Genomic DNA, 13,572 nt, shown 5'->3' on the forward strand with positions numbered 1-13,572 from the left:
TGTTTTTACGGACCAGTTTATTTTTGGACACATATGGGGGTGGTGGGGGGGGGGGGGGGGGAAATTAGATGGGTCTTCGTTTTCATCTCGGAATCACCCGCTTTGCCTGCTTTGGTTTGGCCATAAAATTGTAAATCATTGTAAATCAGTCTTATCCAAGGGCATCCTCCTTAGGGCTTCGCCCGGAATAATTTCCAACACTCATCAGGGGATTTTTGCCAGACTGCTAATGGTGCAGTTTACAAGTAATAAAGGAATGAGTAATGATGCCAGCTATGTGAATACAAATGTGAGATAGACCACCATGCAGGGAACTACCGTCCCCTACTCATTACGACCAGTTTGTGTGACTGAAGCAAACATGTTGAGTCAACATGTTTGAATATTGGCCTCTTCGTAACTAATATCCAGTCAACTTGACTTTACACTTATTCAGTAAGGTATATTTCGTACCATAACATCGACGTCTGAAACAGTAGGAAGCGTGAAAGAACCTGAAGTTGTGATTTGCAGGCACTCTCATGGTGAGATATATTGGGTACGAACTATGGAGCCTGTTAGTGACATTTCGAGTTGCGTTACATTATGTACGTCCTGACAATTATCACGTGTTTCGGTCATGTGACGTTGTTGTTGAACTCGGACTCTTGAATGGAACTTGACTCGAGACTTGTCGAGATTTGTCGAGATAGTTTAGTTTTGTTTTGTTAAGAACTTACAGTCTTGGAATAGAAATAACATTTTGGTCCTTCGGAAACCGGATATTCGCATTGGTGTAATAATTGGACAATCGGAACCAGTATTGTGGAATTTGCAAGGGACTCGTTCGAACTTGGAAACATTTGGCGGGAAGTCCATCGAGAATTGAAGCTGGAGGAATTATGGATGGAAAAATAGAAGAGTTAAAGAAAGAAAAAAGAACTCTCAAGACAAGTATTACGAAGCATCTGAACGAATTAGCTGCGGAATTATCGACGAAAACGCCAAACAAGGAAAATGTCACGGCAAAACTGCAGGACATCGACAAGCGACGGGATGAATTGTTGGAGCTGTTGGACTCGCTTCAAACCTTGTACGGAGATAATAAGCATGCATCGCTGGCGGCTTCAACAGGTGATGAAGCGGATAAAATGATAGATCGTGTGGATAACGAGACAAAGGAAGCTCGGCTTTTCTTATCGCGAAGTAACAGCAAGGAAAGCGAAGAAAATAACACAAGCCAGATCGGCACATTTGAGAGCGCACATGGCAAAGATGGTCACGTGGTCGACGCAAACAAACAGCTTGAGCGGATTCGAATCCCAAAGTTTTCGGGCGACAAGAAAGAATATCAGTCGTGGTGGGCAGCGTTTTCCAGTTGTGTGGATGAAACAAATTTGTCGGCTCAGTTTAAAATGTTGCGGCTCGAAAGTTGTTTAGTAGGAGAGGCGGCCGAAACGGTGAAAGGGCTTGGTTACTCGGATCATGCCTATGAAGCAGCTAAGGCGAGGTTGAATCGAAAGTATGGGGGAAACAGGCGACAGGTTCAAGCCCATATCGATGAGCTACGTAAGATGAGGCCAATAAACGCTGATAATCCGAGAGAGCTAGAAAGATTTGCCGACATAGTGGAGAGGACTGTGGTTTCTTTAAAGGAAAATAAGAAGTTTGCTGACCTGGAAGGAGGAACATTGTACGCAATTGTGCTGGAAAAACTTCCTCAAGCTCTACTTAGCCAGTACTATCGATGGATTAAAGAAAAGGGAAGCTTGGAGTCTCTTGAAGAGCTGCGTCGCTGGGTTGCTGAGGAAGCTGAGTACCAGGTACAAGCATCAGAAATTAAGCATGGTTTGTCCAGTGTTGGAAGTGTACGAGGAAAGAGCTCAACTAAGTCTTATTTTGGGACCACAGAAGAGAAACGTGATCGTCCCTGTAAAGTGTGCAACCAAAAACACCCAATTTGGAGATGTGAGATGTTCAAGGGAATGGAACATAGAAAGAAGTGGGAGACGGCGAAGAAGCTTGGACTGTGTTACCGTTGCTTGGGGAAAGGGCACCTTGGTGACTCATGTACTTGGAACAGAGAGTGTGGAATTGACGGATGCAAGGACAGACACCATCGGTTACTTCACGAGGAGAAAGTAGCTTCTGGGTCCATGGAGGGGAAGGCTGACACACCCGTGACAGAGGAAAACAAGTCCAGTACGTATGAAACAGTGCAAGAACACGCACAGAGGAGTATTGCCTTGCGTACTGTTCCTGTCATTCTGAAACATGAGGAGAGACGCTTGCAAGTTAATTGTTTCTTGGACGAAGGCAGTGATACTTCGTATGTTAATGAGGATGTGGTAGAGGAACTGGGGTTGTATGGTAGGAAGGAAAAAGTAATTATCAATGTTGCAAATGGACAGAAGGTCAATTTAATGTCAGCAACCATGGAGATTGGCTTGGAGAGTCTAGATGGTCGGGTGGACACAGTGATTGTGGCGAAAACATCTAATAACATCTGTGGTGGGATGAAACCCACCAACTGGCTGCAAATCAAAGACCGGTGGAAACATTTGAGAGACATTCCTTTTCCTAAGCTTGGAAAAAGGAGTAAAATTGACGTTCTTATTGGTTCAGATTATTACAACCTGCTGTTTCCTATGAAAGAGGTTCGTGGAGGCGACAATGAACCTAGTGCCAGACTGTGTCCATTAGGGTGGACAGCAATTGGTACCATTGGTACATCTGAGGGACTTGGAACAAGTAACACTGGTTACCTGAATACCTACCGCATAAGGCAGTCAGAGTGTAGTGATGGAGATCTGAATTATCTGCTGAAACAGTTTTGGAGCCTTGAGGCTATTGGGATCACACCGCAGGTGGAGCAACCACTTTCCCCTGAAGAGAAACTAGCCTTTGCTAAAGTGAACGAATCAATCAGGTTTGATGGTGAAAGATATGAAGTTGCGGTGCCTTGGAAACATGAAAGACCAGAATTACCGCCAAACCGACAGATGGCAGAGAAACGCCTTCACACAGTTGAGAAGAAGTTAATGCAAGATGAGAAGCTGGCACAGGCTTACCAATCAGTGGTTGATGACTACTTAAGTAAAGGATATATCCGAGAAGTCCCAGAGGATGAGCCAAAACCACCATCAGAATGGTTCCTTCCACATTTCCCTGTGGTAAGGCCAGAGAAGGCCACAACCAAAGTTCGGGTTGTTTTCGATGGCTCAGCTCAGCAAAATGGAAAGAGTTTGAACAGTGAATCACTACCAGGTCCTAAGTTGCAAAGTGACATTGTGGACGTTTTAGTTAAGTTTAGAAAAGAGCCAGTTGCATTGGCTGGTGATGTGAGCCAAATGTATCACCAGATACTTCTTAGACCAGAGGACAGGGCTCTGCACAGATTCTTATACAGGAACTTGGACAGTGGGGATACACCAAAGGTTTATGAGTTTAAGAGGTTTATTTTTGGAGGGTGTTATTGCCCTTTTTGTGTCCAGTTTGCTTGGCAATATCATGCCAGACTTCACAAGGAGACTTACCCATTGGGAGCTAATGCAGTTCTAGAACACTGTTACATGGATGATCTGATGCCATCCGCACCTACGGTGGATGATGCGAAGGATACAAGAAAGCAGCTAACCGAATTAGGAGACTTGGCTGGTTTTCACATCCGCAAATGGATCTCTAATGAACCGGATGTAATTGCTGACATTGTGGAAGAAGATCTTGCTTCCGAGATAGACTTGGAGAAGAGAGAATTGCCAACAACCAAGACCCTGGGTGTCCTGTGGGCCGCCACAGACGATAAATTTTCCTTTAGACACTCATTACAGTTGGATGGATTTGAATTCACCAAGAGGAATGTTTTGAGGCGAACAGCATCAGTTTACGACCCATTAGGCTTCTTATCACCTTATGTAATCAGGTCCAAGTTGTTGATACAAAAGGCTTGGCTGGAGGCACGGGATTGGGATGAACTGTTGCCAACACATCATCAGCGAGAATGGACAAAGTGGTTTCGAGAATTGAAAGACCTTGAACTTGTAAAAATCCCAAGGTGTTTGAAAGACCCAAGTCCTAAGGTGGAAGAACTGAGTATTCATACATTCAGTGACGCCTCAGAGAACGCATACACAGCTGTAGTTTACGCGCGTCATGTGTATGAGGGTGGCAACATTACTGCTCGAATGATTATGTCAAAGTCTAGGCTTGCACCATTGAAAGCAGTGAGCATCCCCAGATTAGAGCTTTTGGGTGCTCTAGTCGGATTACGATTAACAAGACAAGTTTGCTCTGCACTCAAGATACCTACAAATGGAGTGACATACTGGGTGGACAGTATGAATGTGGGGTACTGGATCCAAGGTCAAAGTAGAGAATATAAGCCGTTCATAGCCCATCGTGTTGATGTGTTAAGTACTACCATGAATCCGAGGGTCATCAAATGGGGCTTAACTATACGATTAATCATGTACGGGAGAAATGCTTAGTGGTCCATGTTCGTGAACAAGTGAAACGAGTCATGAGAGAATGTTTTGAGTGTGCGAGACGATTTCGATCAAAGCCAGCTCACCAGCAAATGGCGCCGTTACCGAAGAGTAGACTGCAGCAATCCTCCAGACCTTTCGAGAGCTGTGCAGTAGACTTTGGAGGACCTTTCTTAACTAAGCAAGGACGTGGAAGAGTGCGAGCTAAGCGCTATTTGTGTTTGTTTCTCTGTTTGAAGACCCATTGTTGCCACTTAGAGATGGCGTCGTCTTTGGACACTGATGCATTTCTTAACGCTTTTGTCAGAATGACTGCGCGGAGGGGATGGCCGCAGCAAATGTTAAGTGACAATGGAACGAACTTTGTAAGCGCATCGAGGGAACTGCGAGACCTAGTCTCTGCTATAGACCAAGACAAACTACAACGGATGACCTCCAATAAAGGAGTGAGTTGGAAATGGAATCCACCTGCAGCGCCACATTTTGGTGGAGTCTTTGAATCTATGATCAAGGCAGCAAAGCGAGCTATTTTTGCTGTCCTCGGTGATGCAGAAGTTAATGATGAGGAGTTGGAGACAATCTTCATTGGCGTAGAAAGTCTGCTGAATTCGAGACCTTTAACAGCTGTGAGTGACGACCCTAACGACGACCGCGTCTTGACTCCAAATCACTTTCTGATCGGGCAGATAGGTGGTGATTTTGTACCAGAGAGCGTCGACACCGAGCCATTTAATCCCAGAAAGCGCTGGAGAAGACTACAAGAGCTCACAAGACATGTCTGGAACCGATGGATGAAAGAATACTTACCGCAGATTGGATCAAGACAGAAGTGGTACTTTCGTAACGACAATTTGCGGGTTGGAGATGTTGTCGTTGTTATCGATCCCGGAACAGTGAGGAGACAGTGGAATGTTGGGCGTATCGAGCAGACGTACCCTGGCCCTGATGGCCTTGTGCGAGTGGTGGACGTACGGGTTAATGGCAAGACCCTTAAGCGACCAATAACTAGAATCTCCCCGCTGGAGATTCGGGCACCGAACTGTAATCAGATTAATGTGTAACAAGAACATTTCGGAGAACTATGATCTAGAGCTAAAGATGTATTTCAGTTAAAATGTATTCGAATTTCAGCTTCCCTGTAATTCGGGAGGGGAAGAAATGTTAGTGACATTTCGAGTTGCGTTACATTATGTACGTCCTGACAATTATCACGTGTTTCGGTCATGTGACGTTGTTGTTGAACTCGGACTCTTGAATGGAACTTGACTCGAGACTTGTCGAGATTTGTCGAGATAGTTTAGTTTTGTTTTGTTAAGAACTTACAGTCTTGGAATAGAAATAACAGAGCCTTTTCTGGCTATCTTCATTGGAGTCTTCTTCTGGCATCATCTTGGGGTCTCCTGTGTCTTCTTTTGGGTCTTCATTCAGATAAGGAGACCCATCTTCTGATGCAGTGCTGTCAAGTTCGTCCAGCACGAACGCTTCCTCATCTTTCATCTCGCTTTCAGCTTTAGCAAAAACCAAACAGAATCCGAAAACCAAAAGAAGAAACTTGAACAAATGCATTTTCTGACTGTTATAAACAAACAAACAAATATTATAGTTATTATTAAGCTTGGAAAACCTTAGATTATGAAATAATTTGAATGCAGAAAACTCCGAAAAAATTCCCCGTTATCAAGTCAACAATTCTTACGGCTTAACGAGCTTCAAAGGATTTAATATATATCAAAATATACTTCTTCTCACTTTCGGTTTTATATTGGACTATATCAATTGGATAGGATGTCAAACATGCAATCCTTTTGTCTTACGTGAATCTCAAAATATATCTTTTAGTCATTGATTTAAATTCGTCATCGATTAAATTCTCCAATTCAAAATAACACAAAACTGGTGGGAAAAGGGAGAATTATTCGGCACTAAGGAGTTAAATATATTTCCTCAATAATTGAATAGCCAGCGAAACAAGATCCAGGTGAAACGAATAGTAAGTATAAAAAAACGACTGTAGTCCCAAGTAACGTTCAGACAAAATTCAGCTTAAAATGTAAATGCAAACTGCGTAAATGGATAATAAAAACGAATAGAATTTGTTTTAGCTAGGGGAAACAGAAAAAGTTCGAGCTCGAGTTTAACTGACGGAGAATCCTATCGCATTTAGTAGTAAATAGGCTCACCTTAACCTGTGTTTTGCTCAGAATTTCACCCGCTTGTAGGTAATTCCTTGTGCAGACAAAAATGTTTGCCCTAAACATCGAAGGAAATAGCGTTTTTATAGCATCGGTGCCACCACAAAAGGAACTCAACGTAATTTTTGCATCATGAAAATCGTTTATGTACTTTTCCATATTTACGTACGTAAATGCTGCGTACGGAACGGTTCAAAAGATATAAAAGACGCTAAAAAGCCTTGGTTTTTTATAAACAAAGATAAGACTTCTAATTCATTGACTTGTGAAATAATTTCCGCGGTCAATATTGCAAATTGTCAGGCACTTTATAAGCTGCATGAAGGTGCCGCGGTTTCCTTGTTTTTTGGTTAAAAGTTTAAGGGACACAAAAGATTTCTTGAATTTCTACAAACTGTATCGATCAGACTTTATTTTACTTCGAAATTTAAATTGGTGAAAATGTTAATATCTCTGAAGAAACTTTTTTTTCACAAAAGTCATAAAATTCATTAAATATGTTCAATAAATAGATAGTTTGTCAATAGCTACACTCAACCGTGAATAAATCAGATCCGGAATAAATTTTTTAACAGCTTAGATCCGGGTCAAACTTAAGTACTTTCAAAATTATTTTAAAACAAAGAAATAGTTAAAGAGGTCAGTGTCCATAGACACGCAATCATCAGTTCAAGGAAAAACGTGCCAAAGCTAAACGGCTTTGTCCTCATGTATTTTGTCCTCTTAATTATACTTTAAAATAAAAGAGTTCTTAAACTTCAATACCTAAAAGTGGTGATTGTCCAAAGACAAAGTTAGTTCAACAAAATATCGACCTTTTGTACAACAAAAAACGTGCCAACTTTGGGACAAAATGAGGCACTGCATTTATTCTTTTTTTCTTCGTTTACTGAATGTGGTTTCAAAATAGTGGGTTGACTAAAGCAGGCAAATTCTCATGTTTTAATTTTGTGTGTGGCGTTTAGCACCTATGGAAAAGGGGCGTGAAGCAATGCATCTCTTAGCGTAGCAAATTAAAAGAGGATTACTAAAATCGATTTTTTTTTTATCTACACTGACGGAAACAGTTCTTTTAGCGACTCGGCTTGACTTCAGACTTTTTTTCATTATGTAAGAGAAAAAGTGCAGTGAGTTTTTCCGTCACAATTCTAGGAGTTTCAAAATCATTCTATTAGTTATTTGTCAACACGGAAAAGAATTTCTGTTCTAAAGTAATAATAACTGTACTTAATAAATGTTCCGCTTTTGTAATAAAAAAACCGCATGTGAACTTAAGAAAGAAGGTCTCTGAAGTTCGTAGAAGAGGTTACTGCCCAAATTAGGAGAAAATTACGGTTAAAGAAACATCACTGAGAAAAATGTGCCAAGTAGCACCTTTGGATAAAATGGGTTTCCAAAAGTTTATCAATAATAGATAATTTCGTTTCAAAATTCAGAGTGACTGTGGCTAGAATATTATCATATTGCTATATGTGTTTGAAGTAACGAACAGATTATTAAAAGAGAACAATAATTCCGGGCAAGCGGTAGGATTTCACTGTGAGGGCCGTGGTGTGCAGGTTCTCTACTAGAACCAGCCCGGAGTGCTGAGATGATTACCGGGTCATTCTGGGTATAAAGGGATGACATAATTTCACAAGAAAAACGGAAACCCGGTAAAAAAGGCTGTTAATAAGTTTGAAAAACAGACAGAACTAAATTAACTTTTAGAGGTAATGGAGGCCCGTTCTTCAGATCGGTGTACGTCTGATTTTCTGAATTAGTTAGGTACTGGAGGAGGGACGACTAGGAAAGCACTAGGTTTTTCTAAGCCGTTAAGTTTGACTAGGTGCAGGGTGAAATTTGGCTTTAAAACTGAAAAATTGCACGGTTAGGTTTTGAAAATATTATTCATGCTGCTGCAGCCTATAAATGACACACGGCCAGGGGGATTGGTGACAGTGCTCAATATTTTATACCAATGCATGGAATGCGGACAGTGATCCCGCAAGGTGTAAATGCAGCTGTTTCACAAAAGTGTTTTAAGTACCAATTCAAAATTAGAAATAAATACCCTTTGACAATTATCTCGGTTAACATATCGTCTTAAGAATTCCCTGCGTTAACGTGCAGAACAGAAAGTCTGAGGCTAGCTTTATTCCGCTTTGAGCTATTTTTCTAAATTGAAGTGAATGAAGAAGCAAGTCGAGTTTTAATCTCCCGAAAAGGTCATATTCCTTGATAATAAAACTCAAACACAATACACGATTTCTTAGATATCGGCATCTAGCTGTGTCTTAATGCTGTTTAATTGTTCGAAGAAACAAGCGACGCCTAAATTCCCCAGGAAACGTCTTTTCGCCAGGTCCTTTTAAGAGTTTCCGTCCATTCAGTGGCTTCACAGGTCTAAAGTTGTTGCACAAATGGTTACCATCCTTTGATGTTAAGGTTCGCATGATCTCCAACTAAGAGAGATTGTGACAAGTCTTGATGTTAGTATTAGAATGACTCTTTTTGGAGCTGATTACATTAACGATGCATTGTTAACACAAAGGTGGAGTGAGTAGTAGTCGCCACCTCACCCCATATCAACTGTTTTTGTTTCTTTTTAAACGATTTGCAAGTAAATCTTTCTGTATCAGGGCGCTATTTGCTTTCGTGCAGAGAGGACAATTTGGGCAAAATATGATTAATTGTTGTTGGGGTTAAGTGGGTTGCCGCTATCGTTGTCCCCCCCCCCCCCCCCCCCCCCCCATTACCGCATTTCAATTTTTGTTTGTTTTTTTTCTTTTTTTAGAGGATTTGCTAGTAAACCTTTCTATGTTAAGGCCCTTTTGCTTTCGTGCAGAGATCCGAAATAATTTGTGCAAAGTATGGCAAATAGTTGGTTGCCAGGGTAATACGCGCGGTGTCGCCAAAGGGACCTTGAAAACATCAACAGACTAGCTTGGCGCATCTGACATCGAATGGCAAAGCATTCCAGAGCCTTGGAGAGCGCAAGTGAAGGACCTATCGCCAAGTGTTAGTTTGGATATGAAACTGGGATAACTAAGTAAAAGATTATCCTTTGAATTCCTAAGATTATATCTCGATAGACGCCTACGAGAAATAAGAGAATAGGACGAAGCTAAACTATAAAGAATCTTAAAAAAAAAAAAATTAAAATCAATTCTAAATCTAACTATTAACCAGAGTAACTGCACAGTATAGGGCGTTACGTGACAAAACTTGTGTTCGTTAAAAAAAAAATCAGTCTTGCACAAACTTTCTCTAGTGCACATGTTGTAGCTTATTTAATGAGGAACCAGAAAGGCCATACAATAAGCGGTTACAGTAGTCAAGACGACTGCATGAATGAGTGCTTCGGTTGACATTTGTACAAATAAAAAAATTAAGAACCGCAGTTCTTTGTAATATGCTTCGACATGGAGAGCCTAGAGTCAAACCATGAACCGAGATTCCTTGAAGTAGGAACGGGATGAATGTCAGGGTTAACCACGCGTGCGGATACTCGTGATGTCGACCTTTTCAAGCTCTTGTGGTGTGCCAGAAATGAGAAATTCAGTTTTGTCGTCTATCATTCAATTTAAGATTGTCATTCAACATCCACAAACAAATATCCGATATGCGATTTTCCATGCTTTTTCTAAAAGCAGGTCTGACTTAAGATTACGACTAAAATAAATGTAGACCTTTGTAACAATGAACTTGACAATCTCAAAGAGCTTACTCGTATACAGCCTAACCAGTATAGGAATTAGACTGAAACCCTGAGGCACGCCACATTCCAGTTTGAACTCATCAAAGAGTATGTCATTGATCAATACTTGCCGGTCAATACTTGCTTTTAGTATTAACTTTATCGCGTTCTATTTTGAGCTTTAAGAAAAATACGAAATTTTTAATCAAACTAACCTGAGACTCAGTGACGGATATGGGGTTTTCCAATACAATCCACTGGACAGATTCGTAGCAGGGTGGGGTGGTAAGGGACCCTTTGTAGGTAAAGTAAGGTGCGTTTACAGAAGCTAAGTCTGGAATAAGGCTGGCCAGCGGTATGCTGTCTCCCAGATGATACCGGATCCCTTGGTAGAGAATAAAACTGGTTGGCGTTATTGTACCGGGATGAAAGAGACAATAGCCCCCCCCCCCCCCCCCTCCGTATATGCAAATTAGGCTCAAAGTTGAAAGAGTTGGTTAATTTGAATTGTTAGTGCAAGTTTCAGATCTTTGTAATCACTAACAAAAGAAATATAGGCAATCAAAACCTGCAAAATAGATGGGTGACTTAAAAACGTTAATGAGCTCATACTTTCTTCGTAAAGTTTAGGGTTTTTCAAAGAGAATTTCTATTGGGACACACTTAAAGTAGAGCATCGCTCTGTTTTGCGTCCCGCACCATCGCCACTCCTTCGTGTAATTTGTTCAAAACTACGTTCTATCTTAGTATTGTAACCATGGTGGAAGCGATTAAATAAATATGTACAGCCAAACCTCAAAATGACCAGCAAATAAAAACTAAAAAACGAGAAGTGTAAAGACTACTGAAAGCTGATCATAACAACGTGTATTGCTTTTTCATATCAATATTTTCGGCTGCCCATAACAGCCTTCTCCAGGTTTACAGATGTTAAATAAGGCCAAAAAAAATTGATATTACCCTTTCACACATAGGCCTAATCGTGACCAAGATAAGAATTTCAGAAAAAAATATATATTTCTTTGTGTACAATCTCAAGATATAAGTATTACTTTGAAAAAGTTCTGCCGAAGAGAATTCATTTGCAAAAGTGAAAAATACATCAAATCACCATAAGTCAGTCTAGGAAAGATTTATGATTTACAGTTTTTAATGCTAGATTTCTTTTACCGTTAGGACGCTTTATGTTTTTCAGCGACACGGCGATCTTTTCCATCCACTCACTGAATTTTCCGTCAACCTAAATTGAGACAATTAGCAGACGTGGTTAAGAACATACTCCTACTCTTTTTAGTTGATATTTTAAGCGGGTACTATTTCATCATTTAGACACCGAATGAGAAGTGGGGCCGGTTAATAAAAATGAGGCAACTCGTTGCAATTCTCAAGGAAATTTAACGCCAATTAACAAATTTGTATAGGTAATAGCATGATTTGTAGTGATATTTTGCATAAATACCACGAGTGATATTTCAAAATTGTTATACGTAATTTCACGATTCATTAGGCGAGTGATATTTGAGACAATTTTGAAATATCACGAGTGGTATTTATGCCAAATATCACGTACAAATCATGCTATTATTTGTTTATACTACTACCCGCAAGAGGTTTGTAATTTTCACATGTAGGTATTTCAAATTAAGCTGAAATACCACTGCTCTAAGCCAATCAAATTGCAGAAACTTCTCCTGTAGTAGTATAACTTTAGTAATTAAGATAGGCAAATATTCAAACTAGCACTAGTGCGAACCCAGAGAGGTCCCATTCAATACGACAAAACTGGTGACATTAGTGGGATAGAGGAAACACTTCAGTACAGCCCATAAGAATCCTTAGATAAGGTGTGCCGGCTTCAACACACTGGCAATGACAATCACCACCATCAAGGCTTACCTTAAGAAACTGACTAAGGAACGCCCAAGCCTAATCACAGTAGAACTATAGGATCAATTCAGGTTTCTTGGAAACTGCCCACCTACCCTTCCCCTAACTCAACGTTAACATTTGCGTCTCACTTGGGGCAAAATGTTGGGTTAGGGGAGGGGCAGGTGGGCAGTTTCCCAGAAGATCCGAACTATCTTCGTAGATTCCCCTCGCGAATTATTAATGAACAGGAGCGTACGGTCAATATACACATGTACGCCCGTGCATACGGCTGAAATCTGAAAAAAAAATTTCCTGAAAGCATTTTATCATTAAATCGGGTTGGTTGATAAATCTTTCGCATTTAATATTTTGGATTATTTGCCCGTCTGAGGGGTAGACGTCTCGTCCTTTGCTTGTAACCTTCTTGACGGCGTCACTGTTTTAACCTTTTTTGGCAAACACTGTACCTTATCGATAACAATAGAGATGTAAATTAAACAACTAACTATTGCAGTTTCCTTCGTATTAACTTACTGAAAATGTCCTGCGGAAAACGAAGGAAATGGCATTTCTGAGCTCCTAAATTCTAAAAATTTTCTTGGGGAGTATGCCTCCAGACCTAGTATGCAGTACCCTCAGAGGTCCCACCTTTCTTTCCTTGCCTACACCTTCAAAACCTCACCCTACGCCCTTGATGAATTTGTCCTCCGATACAAGATAGCTACTTTTTATTTTACAAAATCGCTTGCGCCCACAGAAACCAGAATCACACCACAGGGTGAAAAGCAAATAGCTTTCCACTCGACGTTTGAGATGGCATGCATCTTAGACTAATCCTTTGTTTGAAAACTTATGAGTTACGTAATACACAGTTTCAGTTGAGTTACCTGTACAAAGACTCCAACGACAGCCAAGCCGTCATGCTTGGAGACTGCTTTTTGGAAAGTTTCATAGAGAGAGTTGTAAAATACAAGATGCATCTAGTGGTAAAGAAATCAGATTAGGATAACATAACGCAACCGTTATTTCAGCGAGTTAGTTAGGTAGGGTATTATTTACGTTTTTAGGATGTATATGCAGCTAAGTGTCGGTCAGTTTACAATACACCCTTAATGACAGGAAGAAAAAAAAAACAATTAGCGAGCTTAAGTAACGGACGTTTTTTAGCGACGCGCGTCAACCGAAAGTGGACGTCTTGCATTATTGGGCAATGCGTTTGCCCAAATGTTTGGGTAGCGTCTCTATAAGGTTAAAGAAACTTAGCAAGATAAATTTGGTAGCATCAAGGCATATTAAAAAGGATCACTTCCAGTTAACTCAAAAAGCCGCGCCTTTGCTTAATTAAGCTCCCTTAAAAGTGCACTCTTGC

At 40.6% G+C, this 13,572-nt stretch overlaps 3 protein-coding genes across 3 annotated transcripts in view; 2 read left to right on the forward strand and 1 right to left on the reverse strand.

Moving 5' to 3' along the window:
• Positions 1 to 881: 881 nt before the first annotated feature.
• LOC140944559 (uncharacterized) lies at positions 882 to 4,466 on the forward strand. Its single transcript, XM_073393682.1, has one exon. It carries the CDS (start codon positions 882 to 884, stop codon positions 4,464 to 4,466), a length of 3,585 nt encoding a protein of 1,194 aa, XP_073249783.1.
• Positions 4,467 to 4,498: 32 nt separating this feature from the next.
• LOC140944560 (uncharacterized) lies at positions 4,499 to 5,524 on the forward strand. Its single transcript, XM_073393683.1, has one exon. It carries the CDS (start codon positions 4,499 to 4,501, stop codon positions 5,522 to 5,524), a length of 1,026 nt encoding a protein of 341 aa, XP_073249784.1.
• Positions 5,525 to 8,687: 3,163 nt separating this feature from the next.
• The window catches only part of LOC140943460 (carbonic anhydrase 2-like), an 8,820-nt gene continuing 3,935 nt past the window's right edge, over positions 8,688 to 13,572 (reverse strand). Inside the window, exons 5-8 of the mRNA XM_073392552.1 lie at positions 13,091 to 13,183; positions 11,505 to 11,574; positions 10,550 to 10,719; positions 8,688 to 9,099 (exon numbers count right to left, since the gene is read on the reverse strand). Of these exons, the coding sequence (XP_073248653.1) occupies positions 8,932 to 9,099; positions 10,550 to 10,719; positions 11,505 to 11,574; positions 13,091 to 13,183 (501 nt within the window). The 3' untranslated portion in view covers positions 8,688 to 8,931. The remainder of the gene's footprint in view (positions 9,100 to 10,549; positions 10,720 to 11,504; positions 11,575 to 13,090; positions 13,184 to 13,572) is intronic.

This window comes from Porites lutea, chromosome 7 (genome assembly GCF_958299795.1).
Source record: "Porites lutea chromosome 7, jaPorLute2.1, whole genome shotgun sequence".
NCBI lineage: Eukaryota > Metazoa > Cnidaria > Anthozoa > Scleractinia > Poritidae > Porites > Porites lutea.